Here is a 24502-nt window from a genome sequence, read left to right on the forward strand (position 1 = left end):
GACGGAAATTGCATGACTTTTTGTCACAAAACAAGGAAGTAAAAAAATCTTCCCTTCTCCACCCCTAATTTGTATATGCAAATTAGGGTTCGGATTCGATTCGGTATTTGGCCGAATCTTTCACAAAGGATTCAGGGGTTCGGCCGAATCCAAAATAGTGGATTCGGTGCATCCCTAAAAAATACTGCACTATATATATATCATTTTTCCTGCTGTCTTTCCCAGAGCTTCCTAGGGAGCGCTGTTTCATCATTTTTGAAAGTTTCATTTTTACCGGTTGGAAAATGGAAGGAAACGGCTAAAGGACTGAACTTCAGGAACACCTTGAAAAAACTATTTTGTGATGTCACCAGGGGCGATCCTGGCCCCTCCGCCGCCTGAGGCAGCAGCAGTTGCTCCCGCCCCCCATCCCCCATGCGCTTACCTTTTTGCGCCTGAGGGGGTCCAAGAGCGACAGAGACGCCAGGACGCTAGCGCAGAGAGCCTAACTGCGCTCTCTGCACTAGAAGAGCCGAATTTCCGATTTGAAAACCAGAAATTCGGCTCTTAAAGTACCAGGAGCAGCAATTTGCCGCCCCTAGTACCTAATGGGGCGCTGCCGCCTGAGACGAGAGCCTCAACTCACCTCATTGGCGAATCGCCCCTGGGTGTCACTGAGACCTTACCACTAGTGATGAGCGAATTTTTTCTCCAGCCACAGCTTCAAGGCGAATTTCACAGCGGAAAAATTTGCTGCAACAAAAAAGTTGCAAAAAGAAAAAAAATCACGGAGATGCCTCTACCTGTATGTCTACCTGTGCCATAGAACAACACTGATCAAACAAGATCATTATACACATCTGTTTACTGTTTTATTGTAGGAGGATTCAGAGCTAAAGGAAATAATTGGAAGTTGATGAATCTCACTGAATAACTAATCGTTGTACAAACATTATGCTTTATTAATGAAGCCGTGGGAAGCAAGTGGGCGGTATTTAATGTTTCCTGAATCCTGCTCAGAGTTTAGAGCAAGAGTTTATAATGCTAACACAACTTAAATGAGAATTTTTATGTTGCAGACCCAAGTCAGATAAAAAGCGTCTCGCCACATTAACGCAGGCACGTCGGCAATATTAATTATTAGCTGCCCTGTCAATCACAATTTCCAAAGGTGCCGTTTTCATGTTGTTTCCTTTTCTTCCACTTGTGAGGTAATTATATGGTCTAGAAACTTTAATTTAATTATACGGCCTAGAAAATTGATTTTTTTTTTCCCTTTCCTTGGCATCTTGGGTAACAAAATATTGCCAACGAGCTTCCTGTTTAATGCGGTTGAAAATGTACTTTATTTCAGCCAGAAAAGAACTTTTAATATATGATGAAAATGTTTGTTAAGCAAGTTTGCTTTTTCATCAAACTGCATCATTATACAAAAACTGGGCTTTCACTGCACTGAGAGCCTAACTAGAAGATACACTGTAAACTCCCCATCATTTCCAGATCCTGACAGTTTTCAATATAATCAGAAACTGTCAGACTGATGAATTATTAATACTTCTGGGGAAACTTTGTTTCAAAAACCTAAATCAACATTTGTTTAGCACAAAAAGTTGCAAACTTAGTTCTTGTGCCTTTATATGGTCACAGAACCCCTCAGGGACTTCTAATATCCTTATCATTTACAGTAGGGGGTACATTATCCCTTATAATACATGAGTGATACTCACAGTTCCCTGTATAACTCAGCCTGCAGCCTTGTGCCTTTATATGGTCACAGAACAACCCCTCAGTGACTTCTAATATCCTTATCATTTACAGTAGGGGGTACATTATCCCTTATAATACATGAGTGATACTCAGAGTTCCCTGTATAACTCAGCCTGCAGCCTTGTGCCTTTATATGGTCACAGAACCCCTCAGGGACTTCTAATATCCTTATCATTTACAGTAGGGGGTACATTATCCCTTATAATACATGAGTGATACTCAGAGTTCCCTTTATAACTCAGCCTGCAGCCTTGTGCCTTTATATGGTCACAGAACAACCCCTCAGTGACTTCTAATATCCTTATCATTTACAGTAGGGGGTACATTATCCCTTATAATACATGAGTGATACTCACAGTTCCCTGTATAACTCAGCCTGCAGCCTTGTGTCTTTATATGGTCACAGAACCCCTCAGCGACTTCTAATATCCTTATCATTTACAGTAGGGGTTACATTATCCCTTATAATACATGAGTGATACTCAGAGTTCCCTGTATAACTCAGCCTGCAGCCTTGTGCCTTTATATGGTCACAGAACCCCTCAGGGACTTCTAATATCCTTATCATTTACAGTAGGGGGTACATTATCCCTTATAATACATGAGTGATACTCAGAGTTCCCTGTATAACTCAGCCTGCAGCCTTGTGCCTTTATATGGTCACAGAACCCCTCAGGGACTTCTAATATCCTTATCATTTACAGTAGGGGGTACATTATCCCTTATAATACATGAGTGATACTCAGAGTTCCCTGTATAACTCAGCCTGCAGCCTTGTGCCTTTATATGGTCACAGAACCCCTCAGGGACTTCTAATATCCTTATCATTTACAGTAGGGGGTACATTGTCCCTTATAATACATGAGTGATACTCAGAGTTCCCTTTATAACTCAGCCTGCAGCCTTGTGCCTTTATATGGTCACAGAACAACCCCTCAGTGAATTCTAATATCCTTATCATTTACAGTAGGGGGTACATTATCCCTTATAATACATGAGTGATACTCAGAGTTCCCTGTATAACTCAGCCTGCAGTCTTGTGTCTTTATATGGTCACAGAACAACCCCTCAGTGACTTCTAATATCCTTATCATTTACAGTAGGGGGTACATTATCCCTTATAATACATGAGTGATACTCAGAGTTCCCTGTATAACTCAGCCTGCAGCCTTGTGTCTTTATATGGTCAGAAAGCCCCTCAGTCACTTCTAATATAATTATAATTTAGGGTAGAGTTTTTTTTCTATAAATGTATTATAGTCTGAATCAATATGGTTGGTCAACCCTTGCCCCAAGGAGGAGGGGATTGGCAATAATCATTTTGGCATTAGCTAGTGCAGACTTGTAGTCCATAGGGATGCACCAAATCAAGGGTTCAGTTCAGGATTTGGCCAGGATTCGGCCTTTTTCAGCAGGATTCGGATTCGGACGAATCCTTCTGCCCGGCCCGAACCAAATCCGAATCCTAATTTGCATATGAAAATTAGGGGCGGGAGGGAAATCTCAATGTTTTTCCCTTCACACCCCTAATTTGCATATGCAAATTAGGATTCAAATCCAGTTTGGTATTCGGCCGAATCTTTCACAAAGGATTTGGGGGTTCAGCCAAATCCAAAATAGTGGATTTGGTGCATCCCTAATAGGGACCAAATACAAGCCATAGACAATGTGCCACTGATATCATCCCCCAATAGGCAACAGACCACCTATAAGGAACAATACACATCTTTCATTTCCTTACTTTTAGCATCTGCCTCTGGCCTCTTATAATTTCCTATAGCTCCGCTGTGACTTAATAACTGTGGGACCCTGTAGAGACTCAGAGCCAGGGCAACTGCTTGACATGACAGGATTAAGATGTAAGTCATGGTCTGCACTGTATAATTCAGGGTTTATAAATACTTTTCCTCTGCTGTCAGGACCCGTCAGCCAGTGGAAATGTTAAGTATTTGTCACAGCCCAGAAATGTGAAACAAAACCTTTTCACCTGATATAGAAGATTTAACTGGAGACCTGGGCAAATACGAGGCTGGCATTTTGGGCTCCTATGCATTTGATGCATATCTTTGCCGTGATGGCAAATAAACTATGTTAAAGAGTTAGTCCATCTTAAAGTCAACTTTTATTGGGATGCAGACAGAGGTATTTCTAGGAACGGTCAATAACATATAGATCACCCTCCCCTGTTATATGGCACCCTTTAACCCAGGGATCCCCAACCTTTAGAACTCGTGAGCAACATTCAGAAGTAAAAGGAGTTGGGGAGCAACACTAGAATGAAAAATGTTACTGGGGTGCCAAATAAGTGCTGTGATTGGCCATTGGATAGCCCCTATGTGGATTGTCAACCTACATTGAGGCTCTGTTTGGCAGTACACCTGTTTTTATACAACCAAAACTTGCCTCCTAGCCTGAAATTCAAAAATAAGCTCCTGCTTTGATGCCACTGAGAGCAACATCCAAGGGGTTGGAGAGCAACATGTTGCTCACGAGCTACTGGTTGGGGATCACTGCAAAAGTTTAACCCAATGGTCCACAACCATGAGTAACGTTGCTCACCAAACCCTTGACTGTTGCTCTTAGTGGCCTCAAAGCAGGTGTTGCAGAAATGGTGGTTGCATAAAATCCAGCTTTAATGACAACCAGGGCCTTCTGTTGGAGATACCAAATAGCCAATCTTGGCTCTTATTTTGCACCCCTGGAACTTGTCTTGCTTGTGTTCCTCCCCAACACTATTTCCATTTGAATGTGTTCAGGGTGGGACTGGAGCCTTGTGGGTCCACCAGGGCTGCAAACAAAGGGCTGTTCTGGCACTCCTTGGGGGCCCCTTCCTGACCTACAATTCCTGGGCCCGGCACACACATGCTCAACACATTGCTCCACAGAGAAGCTCAGGTTCAGTTCCTCATGGGGCAGCAGGTCTCGGCTGGCGGGACACACTGGGTTTTTTCCCTGGTGTCCGGCTGGCCCGTCTGACTCTGAATGGGATTCACGTGTGTAAAAGGTTGTGGACCCTTGTTTTAACCTGACTCATTAGGGTTATAGTTTGCCACCAAAGACCTGCCAAAAAATAGAGCACCGCCCCCAATAAAATGCATTTTATAACAAATGCTCTAGCTTGAGTGCTTAGACGATTTTTTTGTACTGATGCATTATACTGCAGTGCTCTACATAAATTAAATGCTTGATAAACACAACGTTGATCTTTTGTCACATTGCTAACCTTGTTATTTCAACCATGAATGTTCCAGCAGAACAGATATTTATGTGCTGGTAATTTCCCTTCTGAAAACTGTTGTTAACACTAATATCAAGTACTAATGTCTGGGATATGAATAGCAGAATGTATATAAAGATTAAGGATCAAAAAGGCTTCTTTTATTCTTGCACTTGAAGATAGACAAAAGAGTAAAATGTTTATTCAATGAGGCTGAATAGGGTTACAGAATGGTATGTCCTGACTCTTAGAGATGCCATGTGTCTCCAGATGCTCAGGATGTAAGGTTGGGTTGGTAGGACAGTTTTCCCTGTAAATAATGTGGTTTATAAACTAAACTAGGGGGGGGGGGTTCTCTTGTTATCTTAGAAATCCATGTCCTTCTTCCAATTCCCGGCAGTCCTTCAATCAAGCTGGGTAGTTGAAGGAAATGGTAGTCATTTGACAAATTGACTTGCGGAATGATTTTCCTCAATTGGCAGGGAATAACTGCTTTAAGCCTGAAAAGCTGAGTTAAAATAGACACACGAAATTTGTGTTGTGAGATGTGATTGTATTGTAGAAACAAAAAGTGTTTGAGTTCTTGCGAAGGAAAATGTTCAACATACAGAAATTCAAACAGATGACTCAGATGGAAAGATTGTATAACTTTATTGCAATAATTTCATTTAAATAAACACAATCCCTTTCTTATACTGTACATCTCTCAAAGACTCAAAACTCCTGTTCACTATGCAAGCGCCAACTTTAGAAATTTCATTAAAAATCCAGACTATGTTTCCTTCTACCCTTCTTCAAATCCTTATTCAGAATATTGTTAGGGTTATCTTTTATTGATATAATGCCAGTTACAAGATTTTTCAACATTCCCATAAATTTTTGCCCTAAAGTAATTTGCAGCTTTGCAATCTAAGGTCCCTATCATATTTACAATATGTTTCTGTAGCTGGAGTAACCAGAGGAAACCCATGTAACCAAGAGAAAAACATACCAACTTCTTGCAGATAGTGGGATCTGGTTTAGAATCAAATTGGGACCCCTGGCAGTGCAAGGCAGTAGTACTAATCATTGAGCAAGGAAATAATACTTCTCAACACTAATAGGGGGTCATTTAGTCTCCATGGGGTGAAGCACTAGGGGCTGGACTTTCTGACTCTCCCTACAATGCACCTCTGAACTGCAAAATAGGGGTGGGTGGAGCTGCACCTACTTGCCTCCTGGTGCTTCCTCTTCTTGGATTAATCGGGCAGTGCCGGATTCAAGGGACATGCCACAGGTCTCTGTACTCTGAAAAGGAGCATAGAGGTCTGTAGTCACTTTTGTCCCACCATTGTACTACATTTGCAGCCCTTTTTTTGCACTTTATACTTTGAACACTGCGTGGGGCATTGTACTTGAGTTTCACTTTAGAAGTGTCCTAAACCAGCTGCATGGATATTTACAATGAGACATAAAAAATAATATGCTAGCCAAGATCTAGTGACCCAGAACAACCAATTCTGGAATGAAATCCTACTATCTCAACTTGAATTGAATGCCTATAACCTGATGCTCATCCACTGGGTTCTAGAGCAAAACCAGGGTTGATGCTGGTCAGTTCCCAACTTCAGAGTAGTTTCAAGTTTGTTGGGGACCATCACTGTAGTTCTGTGTTTCTACTCATTTTAAGCAAAGCCAGAGAATCAGAAGAACCCAATGTTTGTTGGGACGTAAACTCAATTTTATGCTTAGATGTAGAACTTCCACTTTTAGGTTGAACATTGTCATGCTCATAGAACACCCGATAACTAGCACAAACCCTGGCTTTGATCAACTACTTATTGGGTGAGCTGAAGGTATTTTTTAAGTATCATTAACTGACCAAATCTCATTCGGGCTTTTTTAGAATTTATTCAAGTCACCATCTAATGAAAAAAGTGTCTTCATACCAGGCACCGGGAAAAAACCTGGTGGGCCCCAGTTTTAATATGCCCTGCCAGCCCAGACCTGCTCCCCCATTCAGACCGCCCACTCTCCTCTCCCCTGGCTGGATCAAATGACAGGATAGAAGGGAAGTACGTGCGATGATTGCACAACGGGTGTGGGGCTGGGAGAGTGGGAGTTTAGGTGCTGGGAAGAAGGCCCTTTAGTCTTCATGGAGGGCCCTGACAGTCACACTCCTGGTGGACCCCCCGACACACCAGTCTAACCCTTGTGAAGAATCATTAGCACCCTCATGACATGGGTTAGTTGATGTCTCTGGAGTATCAGTAAAACTGTGTCTCCTTTTTTGGATCCTTACAGTTTTGTTTACATATGTATGAGAACAGCAGAGCCAACGTCTGATTTACATTTTCTGCATTGATTATATCCTGTAAAGAAGCAATTCTGCAATGTCAGTTTTATCGTACTGGGAAGCAAAGGGTAATTATGTGAAAGAGGTTTGTTATGCTATGAATATCTGTGTTGTTGGCAGAATAGGAATTCATTAAACTGAAACTGGTTTCAGTGGTGATGAATGGACACAAGTGTCGTATGACGATGACAGTAATTACTACAGTAATTTCAGCACATGGTTTTGTCAGGACTCATATAATTTACATACTCATTTGCTTTGCTTTAGGAGAGACTATGAGAATCGCCTCTTCGGAGTTTGCCGATGATCCTTGCTCTTCGGTGAAACGCGGTACCATGGTGAGGGCGGCCCGTGCGCTCCTTTCTGCTGTCACCCGATTGCTCATCTTGGCAGATATGGCTGATGTCATGAGACTCTTAACTCACCTAAAAATTGTAAGTATACAATATTGTTTCATAAATATTCATAATATTTCATAAATATTCAAAGGCAATTCCAATATCAAATAATGTAGGAGACACAGGAGCCCTAGGTTCTTACATGTTGCATGTTTAATACATTCCTCAGGCTTATCTCAATTGTAACAGTCCAGCTTTTATTTGCATCATACCTCCCAAAGACAAAGTTGAAGAATTATGATTTGGACACCCTTGATTTATGTAGTTCCCACAATCCAACAACATTTGCTACAATTCTAGCAACAACCATTGGCATTTAGTGGTCTTTCCTTTAAAAGTTCACTTTCCCATGGTGAACACTTCCTTCTTTCTTGTCCTGTTAACAACACGCGCGCCTCCCATGTAGAATATTGATTTGGTTCAATAGGTTTTCTAATTTCTAATGTAGAACATTGCTTTGGACCTCTATTACACTCAAATACTTGGCTGGAATGCCAGGGACATGACCTGGTGTAGCAAGGGCGGCCCAGATGCCCAGAACAAAGATCTGAATGGTGAGCAGCCTTCAGCCACCCAAAACATTTATGGTAGTAGTACCGTAATGTTTGTTAACATGACTACAATAAGACGGGCAATAATGGCATAGTCTATATAGTACAAGAATGGTCCATGTGCACCAGCTCAGAACCAACAGCCATGGAGCTGATGAACCAAAATGACAAAATGTGTCTCAAGAAATTTCAAATATGTTTATAAATGATTACAATTACTGGTCTGCCGTATCTGGTGGATGATTCAGTAAAAGGTTATAGCAGTTGAAGGGTTTGCTTATGTCAGTTCTGGTGGGCCTTGAGCAAATGCCCCTTTGCCCATTAATTAAAAAGGTCTTAATGTTGGTTGGACTTTCATCTGCTTTTTTGCTGCATTAGAGAAATTCATTGTGGGAGCTTTTAGACTTTCCTGGAGGGTTTTGTTTTGTTTTGGTGGGCAAAATGGTTACCATGTACATGAGGTTCTTCGTCTGCACCCTTCCCAGCTGTAAGGTGTTAAATATAGATCACAATCTTTATTCGTGAAAAAAAGTGGTTTGAATAAGTTGCTGATTTCTTCTTAAGTAGATCATTTTCAATTTATTGCAGGGCAAAACACTTAAGCCTCCACTTTATTAGGAGAGTTAATAAACCCAAGGATACTATTGGGAAATCTAATTAAAGTAATTACTCTTGTAAACTTACCTTTAGATCAATATGTTTTTTTTCCTCCTCTTTTTCTCGGTTATAGAAACAGTTATGGGATAAGCTAAAGCTAACAACTTACAATATCCACAGAAAAAACATCCTGCTACAGCACAACATATTGGAGTAGCATAACTGGCATTTACAGATGGAGGAAACTTTGTGTAGGCATTCAGCTCAGAAGAAGAACGATCCAATATGCAGTAATAAAAGAGATTTAGGATCTCACAAGGAATATTTTGTACAGTCAATTTCCAAAAGATCATCTTGCTTCTATTGCATAACGCCATTAAACTTCTTAAAGTTATAGATGACCAAGAAGGCCATGTCAAGGTCAAGAAGGACATTAAAACTGCATATACAGTAGCTACCAAAAATGCCCTTACCTTTAAAGAAAATGATTATAAATGTAGTTATGTTGGTAGGAATTAAAGTGCAATCTATCCATTAATTTATCCAGGTAAATTCAGGATAAGTTAGTGCTTTCAGTGACACTGGTAGCTTTTCTAGAAATGACTCTAGGGAGGACAACATAAAATCAAAATGACCTTAATATATCAATCAGGCAAAAACAAATGGAAAATAATATAATAAGCATACAAATAGTTAAAGATTCCTTAGCACCTCATTAAAAATAAATAGAGCCGAAAAGGCCAAAATACCTTCCACTTCTCCTGTCCTGACAGTTTTAGAGAGGCCGTTAATTTTCAGTGGTGAATGTATTAGTGGCATGGAAATTACTGTACTATTAGTAGCATTTAAAATGTACTTTGGCTTCATTAACCCTGCCAAGATCTTGTTGGCACTTTCAAGTATTTTCTGGTCCTTTCATGTGCGTGTTTATTGGGAAATGTAAGATGCAAGCAAGTTATAATTACTCAGGCGGCTCCCAGTGAGACACAGATAATCAACTGCCGCTTGCATTGAATTACTGTATGGGGTTGTAGTGGTGCCCCTGGCATCTACCTTGCTTGGCTTCATATAAGTTAAAATAGCTTATTCGAAGATTCGAAGATTCAGGATAGAAAAAAAAGGATAAAGAGACAGAATTAAGGGTAGTGTGGGGACAGTGCTGTGTAGAGGAAGGTATATATGACAGTTGTTTTATTTACTTCTATCCCTTTTCATCTTTCTTGCCCATGTATGTCAAGTCTACTTAAATTACATACATGATAAATATATTTATGGCAGTTATTTATGGCAGTAACTGGAAACACTTTAGGCAATTACTGATCACTGAGCATTAGTCTGTATAGAAGAAGTTCTCAGAAACCGATGTAGCAACCTCTTCAGGCTCCTTATTCATCAGTTCTTTAGTCTGTATAGAAGACATTCTCAAAAATCTATCTAGCAACTTCTTCAGGCTCCCTATTCATCAGTCCTTGATATCCTAGTGATAGGTAGGTAGAAATGTGGCCAAGGCAGCCAGATGAGAGCCAAGGTTGAAAGGTATAGTCTCCTCCTGGGATCCTAATTCAGGTAGTCGGCCATGGATGAGGACTTTGTAAATGAGGCTTTATGCCCTGGCTTAGGGTTGGTTTTCTAGGTGGATAGATTGGCATTGTTTTTCTACTGCTTGATGTTTTTTGTACAGCTGGTCCTCTATCTGAGGACTTTATTGGCCAGTGCATCAACAGACAAGGAAAGGAAAATGAGCCACACTTGCATGTTTTTCTTTACTCTCCATTGTTATAATCATTTGAGTGTTCAGCCTAAACAATTGGATCAAAAGAAAGGTGGCTATTTCATGTGTGGCCCCTCGTGCACTCTCATCTGTCAGAGAGCACAGGATAATGGCCTGTGTATGACCGCTGTAAATTAAGTGCTTAAAAATATGGGAATAATAATCATATTCCTTTCAGTTGGACTTATTAAATCAAACTACTTTGCCGTAAGCGTGTTCCATAATTAAAACAATACATCTGATATTTGTTTAGCATATTAATATAGCTGTGAGGCTTCCCTCTGAGAAATACTGTATTTGGGCACTTTGATTGACTTTTCTATCAAATTTCTCCCCTCCAAAAAATGTTTTTCAGACACACAATCATGTAGATGAGTGAAAATGGTAAGTTTTGCACAGAAGGAGACAGAATGCTTTGGAGAATAATAACAAGGGGTAGTAAAAACCTTCAAAATTGGAACTGATTTTGAAAATATAGATGCACAAATATAATGCATAGGCAATTTATACTACCATAGTACCACTACTATACTACCCTCACATTTTCCTGAAGGATTGTGCTTTGCAAAATATATTCTACTTGGAGGTCCAGTCTAGTAATGCATTGTTAAATAAATGTGTAGCCTATTTAACAGCCACATTAAGTGGAAGCCTCCTATGAAAAATGTTGCGTCTCAATAGAGTTGCAAGCCCCCATGTCCACCCATTCAGGGGAATATTCTAATTTAAGGCATCGACATGTTAGTAGTCAGTATTTACTGACATAGTTTAAGGTACAATTTCTCTGTACTGCCAGGGCTGCAACAATATGTTGGAGAAAAGGTGGAATTAGATGAAACCTGAAGTTCATGTTACATAACAGTTCTCTTCTCTGGGAGAACTATATTGACAATGCTTTGGCCTGAAGCATTATAATGGTCCAGATTAGTGATGGGCGCATCTGTCCTGTTTCGCTTCGCCAAAAATTCTGCAAATTGGCGAAATTTTTCACTGCCGTGCCGCAAAACTATTTGCAGGCAGAAATTCGCCTAGTCCAGATTCAATTCATTGAGAAAAAGTTATCTCATAGTTTATCACGTGAAAGTCATGAACGAGATTCAATTTCAGCAGGAAAAACTTTTCTCTAAATTCAGCTCCAGTTTTTTCCCATAGACTTCAGTAGAGCTTTCAAGTGATAAACCATGAGATACCTTCTTCTGAATTGAATTGCATCTCAAATTGAATCGTGTCCATGACGTTTCATATGATGAACCCTTTTCTCACTGAATTGAATCTGACCCGTTGTTCTACAAAGCTGACTTACAGTATATGTTTCAGATGAATATGCCAAATGGCAGAACAATATTCCATTAGGGAATACAATGTTCACCCTCTTAAAGAAAACAGACGCAATCATTATGCTGCTCCACTTTTGAAGCCACTTTCTTTTCTACGGAATGGCAAAAAAATGCACCAGAATGTGAAGTTGGTTTTGGTGGAGAGGAACATGGTAATTGTTTCTGATTTTTAATGAAACCTTGAACATCGGAGTGATCATAAATTCCCATGTGCCTATGGCCATAGAATGTACCTTCATTTTCCTATGGGCTGAAATCCAGTAGATGAGTAGACTTTGCCTCTGGTCAAAAAAAAGCTGCGCCTGTGAAAGTATGGGATTCCTTCTACATTAAAGAGAGAGCAAACAAATTAACCACAATGCTATTGGGCAGACATTTTTCTTGCTAAGCTAATTAGGAATTACTGGATTCAAAAGTCTTTTATGTGGAACTAAATGAAACTCTGTATGGTTTCTGGTCCATGGGACACCAATTTAACACTTCAATTAAAATCAGATACATGAAAGTAGAAGACCTTTCAGTGGCAACTTGGCACGTTTCAGAGGAGTTACAGAAGCAACAGAGAATTGGAGAGATAAAAGTTAAAATAAATACATGGCCTGGGAAAAGCAACCTGTGCATCCACAGAAAGTTCTGCGGCAAGACTTCAGTTTTGATTTATTTTCATTGTAGAATTTGTGAAAGGTCAACTGATCTCCCATGAAAACATGATGTTGTTTTATTAAGGAAAAGGTCTCATGTTGTTTAACTAAGAGCCAGTGGGGTAACTAGTTGTTATTGAACTCCACAGCAAATTAATCTTCGGGCCCCCCTTAATATCCAGAGGTTTTCAGTTTTACCAATATATATTGAAATGACACATTATTTAGGGCCTCATGGGTCCCTGTACCTCCTGGGCCTCCCTGCAGCTGCAGGGTCTTCCTCCTCTTTAGTTACAACCCTGCTGAGAGCCCTAGAAGACCAGATAAGAAATAGGGGATACATGGGGCTGTCACTTTATTTTCGGCACCTATCTAGTGCAACCAGTCCCCATTTCTGTAGGGAAAATGAGAGCAGAGCATCTAAAAAGAGTCTTCTTTGATGGTTTGGAAGAAAACTTCCCCCCAAAGAGACACCTACTATTTGGGTGGGTCAGTGCAAAACTAGAGGCAATATCGGAATGACCAGCCCTAGGAAGTGCACGGCTTAGCACAATCCCCATAGGCTGCCCAACATCATCCAGAAAGAGTCTTCTTTGATGTACTGCCTAGAGACTCCCAAGTCATCCAGTGTTACAATCAATTCAGAATCTTCTATGGAGAAGACATAGAAGAATGATAAAGAAAGTTTGGAGTTCCACCTGCATCCGTAGAAATCCCAGTTAATTAATTTCTGATGACTTGTTTCCTTCCTCTTTTCCCCCCTGCTGTGCAAGGAAATGATTGAGAAGTTTAATTGGAGGAGCGAGTTCTGCCTTCTGTTTTTATTAGTAAATGATGAGAGTGAAGTTGATTAATATTTCATCACGCAGCCGCTGCATTTACACAGTCACTCTGATCCAAGCGAATGAAATAATATTAAATACAATTATTTAGATCTGCAATGTGTTCCCTTTCGCAGGTGATAAATATATATATATATTTCTCTTAACTGAGGACAGGAAACATAGAGTTTTTCTACGAGGAATAATCACAGCCTTTTACTGCTCCGTTATTTGTTCTGGCTTCAAAGGTTTGTTGTATCCCAAGGAGCCAGGGCTTTATTATGAAGATGACAGATGCAATGCACATTTCTTCATGATTTATGACTGTTTATAGTCTTAAATGGAAAAGAAATTCATGTGCTGGACTTTTAATTATGTTGGCTCTAAAGGAAAAAAAAAAACCAAAAGCCGCAGAGCTTTACTATGTGCGACAGTTGTAAGCAAATATATATTTCTCTATTGATAAAATGTTCATAATGTTAATACAGGGTTGAGAGGTAGTCAATGCTGATCCACTCCCAAAGGGAATGTATATCACAAACAAAGTGTGAGCAGAGTGGAATCCAATCCCACCATAAAATTGTGCCACTGCTCCCCTCCCCCACTCTCTTCTAAGGTATTAGGCACAAACTTAAAGGTGATATACATGCAAAATTAAAATGATGCCTCCTGAAATAAATTGTGATTCAAGTCAACTTTCCAATATACATGAAGTAGAAATTTTCAGTAGTGAAAAGGTTATTTGTAAATGTAATTGCTAGAGAAAGCAGCATGCGTTCATCCCTTTCTGTCCCTTGAGCTGAGTCATGAAGAATCATGCTAGGTTGACTACTGATACTTTGTTTCAAGAGACCAAAATGGAGCGACAGATACGGCTCTGAACAGCAATTACATTTACAAATAAGTAAAACCATTGACATAGTTTAATAAATGTATATTGGGAAGTTGCTTAGAAATATTATTTCTTTCATTAAGCAACATTTTATTTTTGGGTGTATATCCCCTTTAATTACAGATGCAAGGCCAATGAAACACCTGCTAACCAAATGTCAAACATCATCATCGGTGATGATGTGAACTACTTGCCTCGGACTCCTCAGATAAAAGAGAATTAGATGGCTGCAAACACAGCAAAACATGGAATCCATGTAAATCTGTTCACCAACTACAGTTTGCCGGCAAATCACAAGGGAACTCCTGTAGAAGGCAAAGTAAATCAACTTGAATTGATTTCCCCATCAATATGAATTTTCCCAATCACTGTGATTCATACTGAATTGAGCAGTTCCGATGTTGCTGCCGATAGAGGGTTTTACCAACAACCAAAAGGCTGAGAATTCCATATCTTTGATTGATTGTTTTTGATTGTCTGGAATTTCCTTCCTTATAACTGAAGAGTAGGGCAAGACCCCACAAACACTACCCAACACAATTCAGATTCAACAAAGTAAGACCCAGTTGTTGAATCTGCAGAACTATGCACAAGCAGTGCTTCCATCTTCTCATCTTTCTATATTTCCAAGTTGTTTAAACTCAGCCACCCAGTATGTAAAACTACCCCCAAAGTATACAATTGGGTTGAAAAAGAGACATTCAAATTAAAGTCCTTCTAAAACCCCTACAAATATAATCCAGAGGATGGAAACAAAGCCTCCAACAAGGGGCACACTTGACCTCACTGGTGGAGAATTTCAGTGGAGAAAGTTAATGTCCTTCAAGTTTAAATGATAACAAAGGCAATGAGGCACCAACTTGATGTCACTGAAACGAGGCACCAACTTAACCTCACTGGAAAGAAGCACAAACCTGATCTTACTGGAATGAGACACTGTAAGGAGCGATCACCTTCCATGGCGCGTCCTTCCATGGCGGTGCCCAGGGGGAACCACGTGGCTATCCGACACCAGCGCGTCAATCTGGATGCAGCATCATGATGCCTGCATCAAAAGTCATGTCGCCGGCGTCAAAACGAGCAGCGTTGACGCGCAACATCAGTGAGTGACGCATGATGTCATCACATGCGTTTTGGCACAAAAATTCACCTATAAAAGGATGCCAGAAGATCTCAGCCATTGCCCGATTATAGGTTTAACTCTGTTGTGTTCCTGGGTGTGATTATTATTATTGAACTACTGATCTTGACTTCGGCCTGTATCCTGGCTAAGAACCTTTGCTGCCTGAATTGACCTTTTGCCTGGATTGACTACTCTCTTCTTGACCCCATTTTGTACCACAAACTGTGTTTTGAAGCCTACAGCTTCCTCCTTGGTCCTCAACTCCAAACTGAGCCTTCGGGCCTTGACAGATACCAACTTGACCTCATTGGAACCATGCACCAATTTGACCTTACTGGAACAAGGCATCACATTGATCTCATTGGAATGAGGCAGAAACTTGACCTCACTAAAACAAGGTACCAACTTGACCTCACTGGAATGAGGCACAAACTTGACCTCACTGGTGGAGAATTTGGGCCCTTTAAGTTAAAATAGTAAAAAAAAAGGCTCCCAACGAGGGACCAAGCTAACCTTACTGTATTGAGGAAAGAATATGCACAAACTTGACCTCACTGGAATGAGACACCAACTTTACTTCTTTGGAACCAGGCACCAACTTGACCTCACTGAAACCAGACACAAACTTGACCTCGCTGGAATATGGCACTAATATGACCCCAACAGTGTAGAATTTTTTTCATGACCCCCCTAAATGGAAATTGGATTAAATCCTCAGATTATTGTTTAACATCATGACAATTTATTTCTTATCTTGCAAATAAAGTTTCCAACCACAACTTAAACAACTCTCATTAGAGAATTCCATGACGTAAGTGCCCTTCGGGTACATTTAGCATCTGATTTATAGTAGAAGTAGAGTAAATACATTTTTAGGAAAGGAAGTATAATAACGCTTGAAAGAAACAAGATGAGGAAACATTCTGGACTTTTGCCAAAATCTTGTGGTCTTATAGTATTAGAGCAGTGTTGTGAAATGTGTTAGAGCAAATCCTAACCATGAGAAAGTAATGAGCCAGTGAATAGTATGGGTGCTGTAATTAACTCATGCCCATGCTCCCCCTCAGTCATCATTTCACAGTATACTGGATGAGAACAACCTCACACACCTTTCATGAGGCCATTATATCAAAACTTCAGTCTACTTTCCGATCTAGCATTGAGATACAGGTGCTGGGTGGGTGGGGGGCAGTGATGGACAACTTGCACTGGGAGTTACTAACATTTATTTACCTCTCTCTCTACATTCTTATATAAATAAAGGAAATTTAGAGGTGCTGCAGGACATAAAACATTATTTTAATTTTTGTTGTAGTTTTTCAGTATTAGAAGTTTGAAACTGGATTTAAGCACAGTCCATGTAGGGGCTCCTAGGGAGTTAGTTGCTGTTGTGTATGAAGCTGTAAATAACATTAAATTATTTTAAAAAAAATGTCAACTTTAAATGATTTTACTTACGGCTTGTACCGGTAACTATGAACAATCTGATTTTATGCATTACCGGATCTCAGGCAAATGAGAATAATGAGCAATAACAATATGGAACATGGTTTAACTAAGAAATCTAAACATTGTTTCTGCGTGCTATGGGTTCTTTGTAGAGTATTTTTTTTATTTATAAAACAGGCAGCTCTAGTGAAAAAGCATTAATATAACGCATACTCTACTGTCATCTAGTGGCAGCATTACATATAGCAGCATTGGCTTTAAAGGGGAACTACCAGGAAAATAACTTTTATTATTTGCTGCATGTCATGGAAATAGGAAACATTCTAAATATAATCAAGCTTTGTAATGTTTCTGTACTCTGCACTTCCCCCTCTCAGCATTATATAACGATTTTTTGTTTCAGTTGGTTTTTGGCACAGTAAGATCTAATCCATCCATTGAGTTATTGGAGCGGGTGACCGCAATACTCACTATTACTCATTTATTATTAGTCTTTATTGTACCATTCTGTGATGCAAATTGACACTATAAAGATATAATATACTAATATGATTGGCGCTATAAAGAGATTAGTATACTGATATATTTTGCACATTTGTTAAGAGAGTTCACCAGGTTAAAATAATGGTGGAGTGTAAAAAAAGAAACATTGCACCTCCCTTCTTCATTTTATACTGAGCTGATGGAATATAGTGGAGCTGATATGAGCTGAAGGACTGGCACACACTGGGTCCCTGTATATGGACATTACCTATATTGGGCAATTGTTATTGAAGTATCCTACTCTGCTCATAAATGCCACCAAAAAAAAAATCAAAAATGGAAGACTACATCTGGGTATTTATTGATTAATCAGCCCCCTGTTTGGCTGATGGAATCAACTGGACAAATATGGCCAATTTAAGAATACACATCAGAAGTATGGAATCTCATTAAAGGTCAAGCATGTTCTCCAAGGCATTTGCAATGGACTTCCACATTGACTACAATGGCTGGGTAGCATATGAACCCAATTCTACAAAAAGGAATGGGTACTATTACCATGACAACAGAACTCATGAATCTTTTAGACAATGGAAATGAGTAGCAGATGATTAATTGGGTGATGGTTGGATCCAAGCTGAGGGCCAGTTAGTTCTCCAAGATACACCTGAAAGCCTCCCATGAAGGTTGCCTATTTCCTGTTCTAGATATTCTTGGCTGAGTTATTGCAGCTAATGACTGTAACCTTCTTATAAGATTATTGGGGCTTGTACCAAATTCTGAACCTTGAATCATGGCTTGAATCCCAAAAACTGTGTTAGAGCAACCTAAAAGTGGGTAAATCCTCATTCTACACCCCAACAAGGCTTACTTATTTTCCTGAGACCATTCTACACTAGCTCTGGACATAGGTCCTCTCACAGTCCTGAGCCGGATTCAAAAGACTGTTCCAGACCACTTGCCTATAGTCATGGGGAGCAGGGCTCCAGTTTATTGCATCAATGCATGTGCTACCTCAAAAAGGAGGTTAAGTAATAAAATAGCCTCCAGTGACAAATGTCAACCAATGAGAGATTTCCCTTTATTGATTATATTTGCAAGTAATTAAGTAAAACCAGTGCTTTTCTAGTAAAGCCAGCGCTCTTCTAGTAAAGCCAGTGCTCTTCTAGTAAAGCCAGTGCTCTTCTAATAAAGCCAGTGCTCTTCTAATAAAGCCAGTGCTCTTCTAGTAAAGCCAGTGCTCTTCTAATAAAGCCAGTGCTCTTCTAATAAAGCCAGTGCTCTTCTAGTAAAGCCAGTGCTCTTCTAGTTAAGCCAGTGCTCTTCTAATAAAGCCAGTGCTCTTCTAGTAAAGCCAGCGCTCTTCTAATAAAGCCAGTGCTCTTTTAGTAAAGCCAGTGCTCTTCTAATAAAGCCAGTGCTCTTCTAGTAAAGCCAGTGCTCTTCGAGTAAAGCCAGTACTCTTCTAATAAAGCCAGTGCTCTTCTAGTAAAGCCAGCGCTCTTCTAATAAAGCCAGTGCTCTTTTAGTAAAGCCAGTGCTCTTCTAATAAAGCCAGTGCTCTTCTAGTAAAGCCAGTGCTCTTTTAGTAAAGCCAGTGCTCTTCTAGTAAAGCCAATGTTCTTCTAATAAAGCCAGTGCTTTTCTAGTAAAGCCAGTGCTCTTCTAGTAAAGCCAGTGCTCTTCTAGTAAAGCCAATGTTCTTCTAATAAAGCCAGTGCTTTTTCTAGTAAAGCCAGTGCTCTTCTAGTAAAGCCAGTGCTCTTCTAATAAAGCCAGTGCTCTTCTAGTAAAGCCAGTGCTCTTCTAATAAAGCCAATGCTTTTCTAGTAAAGCCAGCGCTCTTTTGGTAAAGCCAGCGCTCTTTTAGTAAAGCCAACACTTTTCTAGTAAAGCCAGTGCTCTTCTAGTAAAGCCAGCACTCTTCTAATAAAGCCAGCGCTCTTCTAGTAAAGCCATCGCTCTTCTAGTAAAGCCAGCGCTCTTCTAGTAAAGCCAGCACTCTTCTAGTAAAGCCAGCGCTCTTCTAGTAAAGCCATCGCTCTTCTAGTAAAGCCAGCACTCTTCTAGTAAAGCCAGTGCTCTTCTAGTAAAGCCAAAGCTCTTTTAGTAAAGCTAGCGCTCTTCTAGAAAAGCCAGTGCTCTTCTAGTAAAGCCATGGCTGTTCTAGTAAAGCCAGGGCTCTTCTAGTAAAGCCAGGGCTCTTCTAGTAAAGCCAGCGCTCTTCTAGTAAAGTCGCCGTTCTCCCGTTTTCCCTAAACATTCAGGGCCAGATTTCCATTTGCGCCGCCCTGAGGCCTCATGGTCCCCCCCCCCTGGCAAACACGTGCGCATTCGCCATAGCACTGGGGAACTCTGTGCTCCCAATGTGGCTGGGCGCATTCCACCTTTAAAATTTTGTTGCGCTAGGCCCAGGCCTTTGTGACCTTGCCACAAATCCAGGCCTGCAAACATTATTTCCAGGTCTAGTTAAGAAATGTTATTTTGATGGTGTTGTTCCTTTCACTCTGATTCTGAATCAGTACCAGGGAGTCGGTGGCACCGCCATGCAATGCGTTGTATTTGCTGATTTAATCTACTGTCTGGCGGCTGCGCTTTCACAAAATTTCACGCAACATTAGCTCATATGACCTTCTTGAGTTTTATGAAGATGAGTCGGCGGGGGAATTTTAGTGTGAAGAACATAAAGTCAAAGTATATATTTGGTTAACAATTTGCCTTTGAGTTGGAACTAGGAAACTGCTGCGGTGCCTGAAAGAAAAACCTCAGCAGATTCGGGTGAAACGGCTCATTAAAGTGCTCGCGGAAACACAGAGATATCTACTCGTTAAGTTTTTATGAATGTGACAAAAAAACAAATATGGGTTAAATATTGTTTGTAGTAAAAATCACAACTTTTAATGCATTAATGTGAACAATCAAAATAGAAAATAAAAAATTGCTCTTTTTTTTAGCTTTAAATATATTTAAACTTTCCAAATTGCTAATATAAGGAATCTGAGATAACAGCGCCACCTACCTCTCATTTCGGCTATCTGTATTTCATGAAAAAAGGATGCGTTGTTACTCTGGTTAGAACTGGCCAGAGAAATGCCAGGTAACTCTTCTCTGCTCACTAACTTCATTTTTTGAAAAGATCAACATCACAAAAGGTGCCTTTTCTCATGAAATTATTTTTCAGCCGACTGTAACTACTTATGCAGTCCAGGCAATTTAGTTGCCTATCTTTTGTTGGAATCAGATTGCTAGACAAGGGAACATGCTCTCTCAGTCCAACATGTTGCATTTGGTGCAGCCATCTATTTCTGCTCTTAGTCTTGGGCAATATGAATCTTTTGCAGCAGGAAATTTGTAGTGCAAAACACTATGACACTTCACATGCCATGCCATGATACTTCACATTAATTGGAATAATAAAAGGAAACTACAATCTCAGGACTAATGTGTATGTTTGAGTGAGGGGTCCAAATGAGGGTCCCACAACCGCCGCATTGGTTTTTGCCATTCTGACATTATATATAGTGGCTAATATGTGGCTTTTCTTGTTATTATGTGACGTTAATGATAATTGGTTTGTGATGTTGCTGTTTAGGTGGAAGAAGCTCTGGAAATGGTAAAGAACGCAACCAATGAGCAGGACCTGGCCCATCGCTTCAAAGAATTCGGGAAAGAGATGGTCAAACTCAATTACGTGGCGGCAAGGAGGCAACAGGTACTAATGTTGGGCATATCAGGTGTCTGTGCCGTGTCAGTTAGTGTTTATTGTAATGTTTGTGTTGCACATCTGGCTCAGCTGAATATCCCAGCCCTCCTTACATTCTAGGCAATAGAAGCCCATTAAGGAACTGATTGCACCTTAATTAAACTTCAGCACAAATGCTTCTCTAGTTATCTCAGGAGGCTATCGTGCCCTAATTATAGCACATAATGCTTTGTGTTAATGGCTTCATCACAGCCACTCACTGCCTCGGCATGGCTTGAGAAACCCGTGTATTTCAGAACCAAAATCTATAGAGCAGGTTTGACTGAAGAATCTGGTGCTCACAGACACACTCTTTTCTACATTAAGACCTGTGCAATGTGTGCACCAGATGCACCATGAAATACAGGCAACCTACAAAAAAAGGGTAATGCGCTCTGTTTTGAAGCACAGAGACCTGCAGCTTCTCCCTTGAATAGAGCGCTGATTGGTAGCATTCTCTTTAAGAAACATACGTGGGGGGTGCAGTTAGGTATTCCCCCTTTTGTACTCTAACTTGTTCATCATTCAGAAGGGAGCGGCAAAGGACACAGGTTGCAATGGGGTCCTATTCTTACCGCTTGCTTTTTGCCATTGGAAGCAACCTGGGAGCCAGGGAAGCTGTACTTAGAGGGACCTGGATGGAGTGCACCTAGGGTTGCCACCTTCTGTCCAGACAAGGGGTCGGAGCCACAATGTAATGGAGCAGGTCTGTGACTCATCAGGGGCGGGTCATGACATCAGGGGCGGAGCTATGACAATCATAGGAAATCCTCCCGGTATTCCTAATTTGGACGGACAGTTTTCAACCGGACAGTCCTTCTAAAACTCGGGCTGTCCGGGTCAAAGCTCATGCTATGGACAGCAGTACAGCTGATAATGGCAACCCATGACCCAGCCACAAGTGAGAAATGATCAAGTACCTCTGTGGGTAGCCCGCAAGTTAGGGTGGGAAGCTCAAGGTAGAAAAGGACCCTAGTTTGCTTAAAGCCTAATGTCCAAGAAGGTGTTCAGAGAGAGCCAATAGAAAGTACTTGACACAGCTAGAACTATTGGGTTTGGCCCTGTAAAATTGGGCAATTGAGAGGCTGAAGTTGGAAAGGGCAAAGGAACAGAAGGAAAAGTAAAACTAATAATGAACTGGCCCTTATCGCTAATAGTTTATAATATAACCAGTTTGGCTTATGAACTGTGGATGTTATTGCTCCTCAGGCTTCCATTGTCAACCAATAGTTCCACACAGTGTTCTACTTGTAAAAGCCACAAATACAGATAGATCAGCATTTCACACAGAGCAGTAACATTATTGTATCATAAAAGATTATCTATTCGTTCATCATTCCCCCCCCACACAATTTCTGTCTTTATATAGGAACTGAAAGACCCTCATTGCCGGGATGAAATGGCAGCGGCCCGTGGTGCCCTGAAGAAGAACGCCACCATGTTATACACCGCTTCACAGGCGTTCCTCCGCCACTCTGATGTGGCAGCAACCCGCGCCAACAGGGATTATGTGTTCAAGCAAGTGCAAGAGGCTATTGCTGGGATCTCTAATGCGGCCCAGGCCACCTCGCCCACCGATGAGAAGCAGGCACACACTGGCATTGGCGAGCTGGCAGCCGCCCTGAATGAGTTTGATGTGAGTATATAGATTGTGAGTGAGTATAATTGTATCCTGATGTAATGATTTGTCTCGGGAATACCTAAATTTAGCAGATGTATGGTAGAGTCCTGCATCGGGTCTAGTACCTGCGGAATACCCGCAAAGTGGATGGGTTTCGGGCAAAAAGTCCCCAATTCCTTGGCTGTGTGGGCAGTCTGTGGATAACCCATCTGGATAACCAAAAAAGGTGAAGATCCCTCCCTTGTGGTTCTTGCATTTTTTTTTTTTCAAAGATTTGACAGTGGAGTGACATCATTTCCAGTCAAATGTGACGTCACTTCCAGTTTAGCGTGTCCCCGGGTCAGAAGGTTAGTTGGCCTATTGTGGGTTGGGTCAGGTAGTGGGACCATGCTAGACAAATTGCCGGTTCGGATTGCAGGTTGTGGGCAGAGACGTGCAACTAAACTGGTTAGAGGGATGGAAGACTTAAATTATGAGGGGAGACTGTCAAGGTTGGGGTTGTTTTCTCTGGAAAAAAGGCGCTTGCGAGGGGACATGATTAGACTTTACAAGTACATTAGAGGACATTATAGACAAATAGCAGGGGACCTTTTTACCCATAAAGTGGATCACCGTACCAGAAGCCTCCCCTTCAGACTAGAAGAAAAGAACTTTCATTTGAAGCAACGTAGGGGGTTCATCACAGTCAGGACAGTGAGGTTGTGGAATGCACTGCCGGGTGATGTTGTGATGCTGATTCAGTTAATGATTATAAGAGGGACTTGGATGATTTCTTGGACAGACATAATATCAAAGGCTATTGTGATACTAAACTCTATAGTTAGTATAGATATGGATATATAGAATTTATGTGAAAGTAGGGAGGGGTGTGTGTATGGATGCTGGGTTTTCATTTGGAGGGGTTGAACTTGATGGACTTTGTCTTTTTCAACCCAATTTAACTATGTAACTATGTAACTATGTAACTATGTACGGGTCCGGTACAGGTTTCAAAAAATTAACCCACGCAGGACTCTAATGTATGGCTTCCAGCTATGGAATGTCAGAGAATTCTGGGAGTTGTAGTCTTTTTTTTTTTTAGCATTGAGAGCACAGAATGTTGCCTAAAATAACCTCAGCTAACAAACAAAAACATATAACTTGGTCCAGGCACACAGAAATCATATTTTACCAAACTGAGAAAAGGATAAAAACAGCAATATATTGTACTGACTAACAGTAAATCCGTAGAAACCCCCAGCAGGCCTGCTGTAAGGATTTGCCTGAGATCTGCAAGTTATATTATCACAGGTCTCCATCTAGTGCCCGTTTGTTATACTGCACATCATTATACGGATATAGTTTATGGTGCTATGTACATTGCTATGACAGCCTTGATTTTCTTTAATAGATCACAGGGACTGTAATAAGATGTATGATATATACTTATATAATTTATACACATTATACTCTCTGTGGCACAGGTATAGAGCAGTACTGAGTAATACATGCTGTATCTCTCCCCTGATACAATCTATTTAGGGAATTGGAGATGTGGATTCCCAGGTGTGACATTAGCCTCCTCCAGTCACTGCAATTACAGAATAAATGGGTTCAACACAGAATGAAACTTTCCGGTGAATTTCCGAGGCGACGGAGCTATTGCCATACATTGTTTATCACTGCGGTCCCGTATCCTCATTAGCCCAGATACAATTCCCAACATCATTTTCCAGAGCCGGGCCCGATCTGCTTGATTAAGAACTAATTGGCTCAGTGACATTTAGCAGTTATTTCAA

The 24502-nt window shown here is 40.7% G+C and overlaps 1 protein-coding gene across 5 annotated transcripts in view; it reads left to right on the plus strand.

Moving 5' to 3' along the window:
* The window catches only part of ctnna2.L (catenin alpha 2 L homeolog), a 1040499-nt gene that overhangs the window by 188312 nt on the left and 827685 nt on the right, over nucleotides 1-24502 (plus strand). For all 5 annotated transcript variants that reach the window (XM_041580668.1, XM_041580677.1, XM_041580652.1 and 2 more), the window contains 3 exon segments: nucleotides 7566-7732; nucleotides 20954-21073; nucleotides 22473-22739. In XM_041580668.1, the coding sequence (XP_041436602.1) occupies nucleotides 7566-7732; nucleotides 20954-21073; nucleotides 22473-22739 (554 nt within the window).

The sequence above is a fragment of the Xenopus laevis genome, chromosome 1L, assembly GCF_017654675.1.
Source record: "Xenopus laevis strain J_2021 chromosome 1L, Xenopus_laevis_v10.1, whole genome shotgun sequence".
In the NCBI taxonomy this organism is placed as follows: domain Eukaryota; kingdom Metazoa; phylum Chordata; class Amphibia; order Anura; family Pipidae; genus Xenopus; species Xenopus laevis.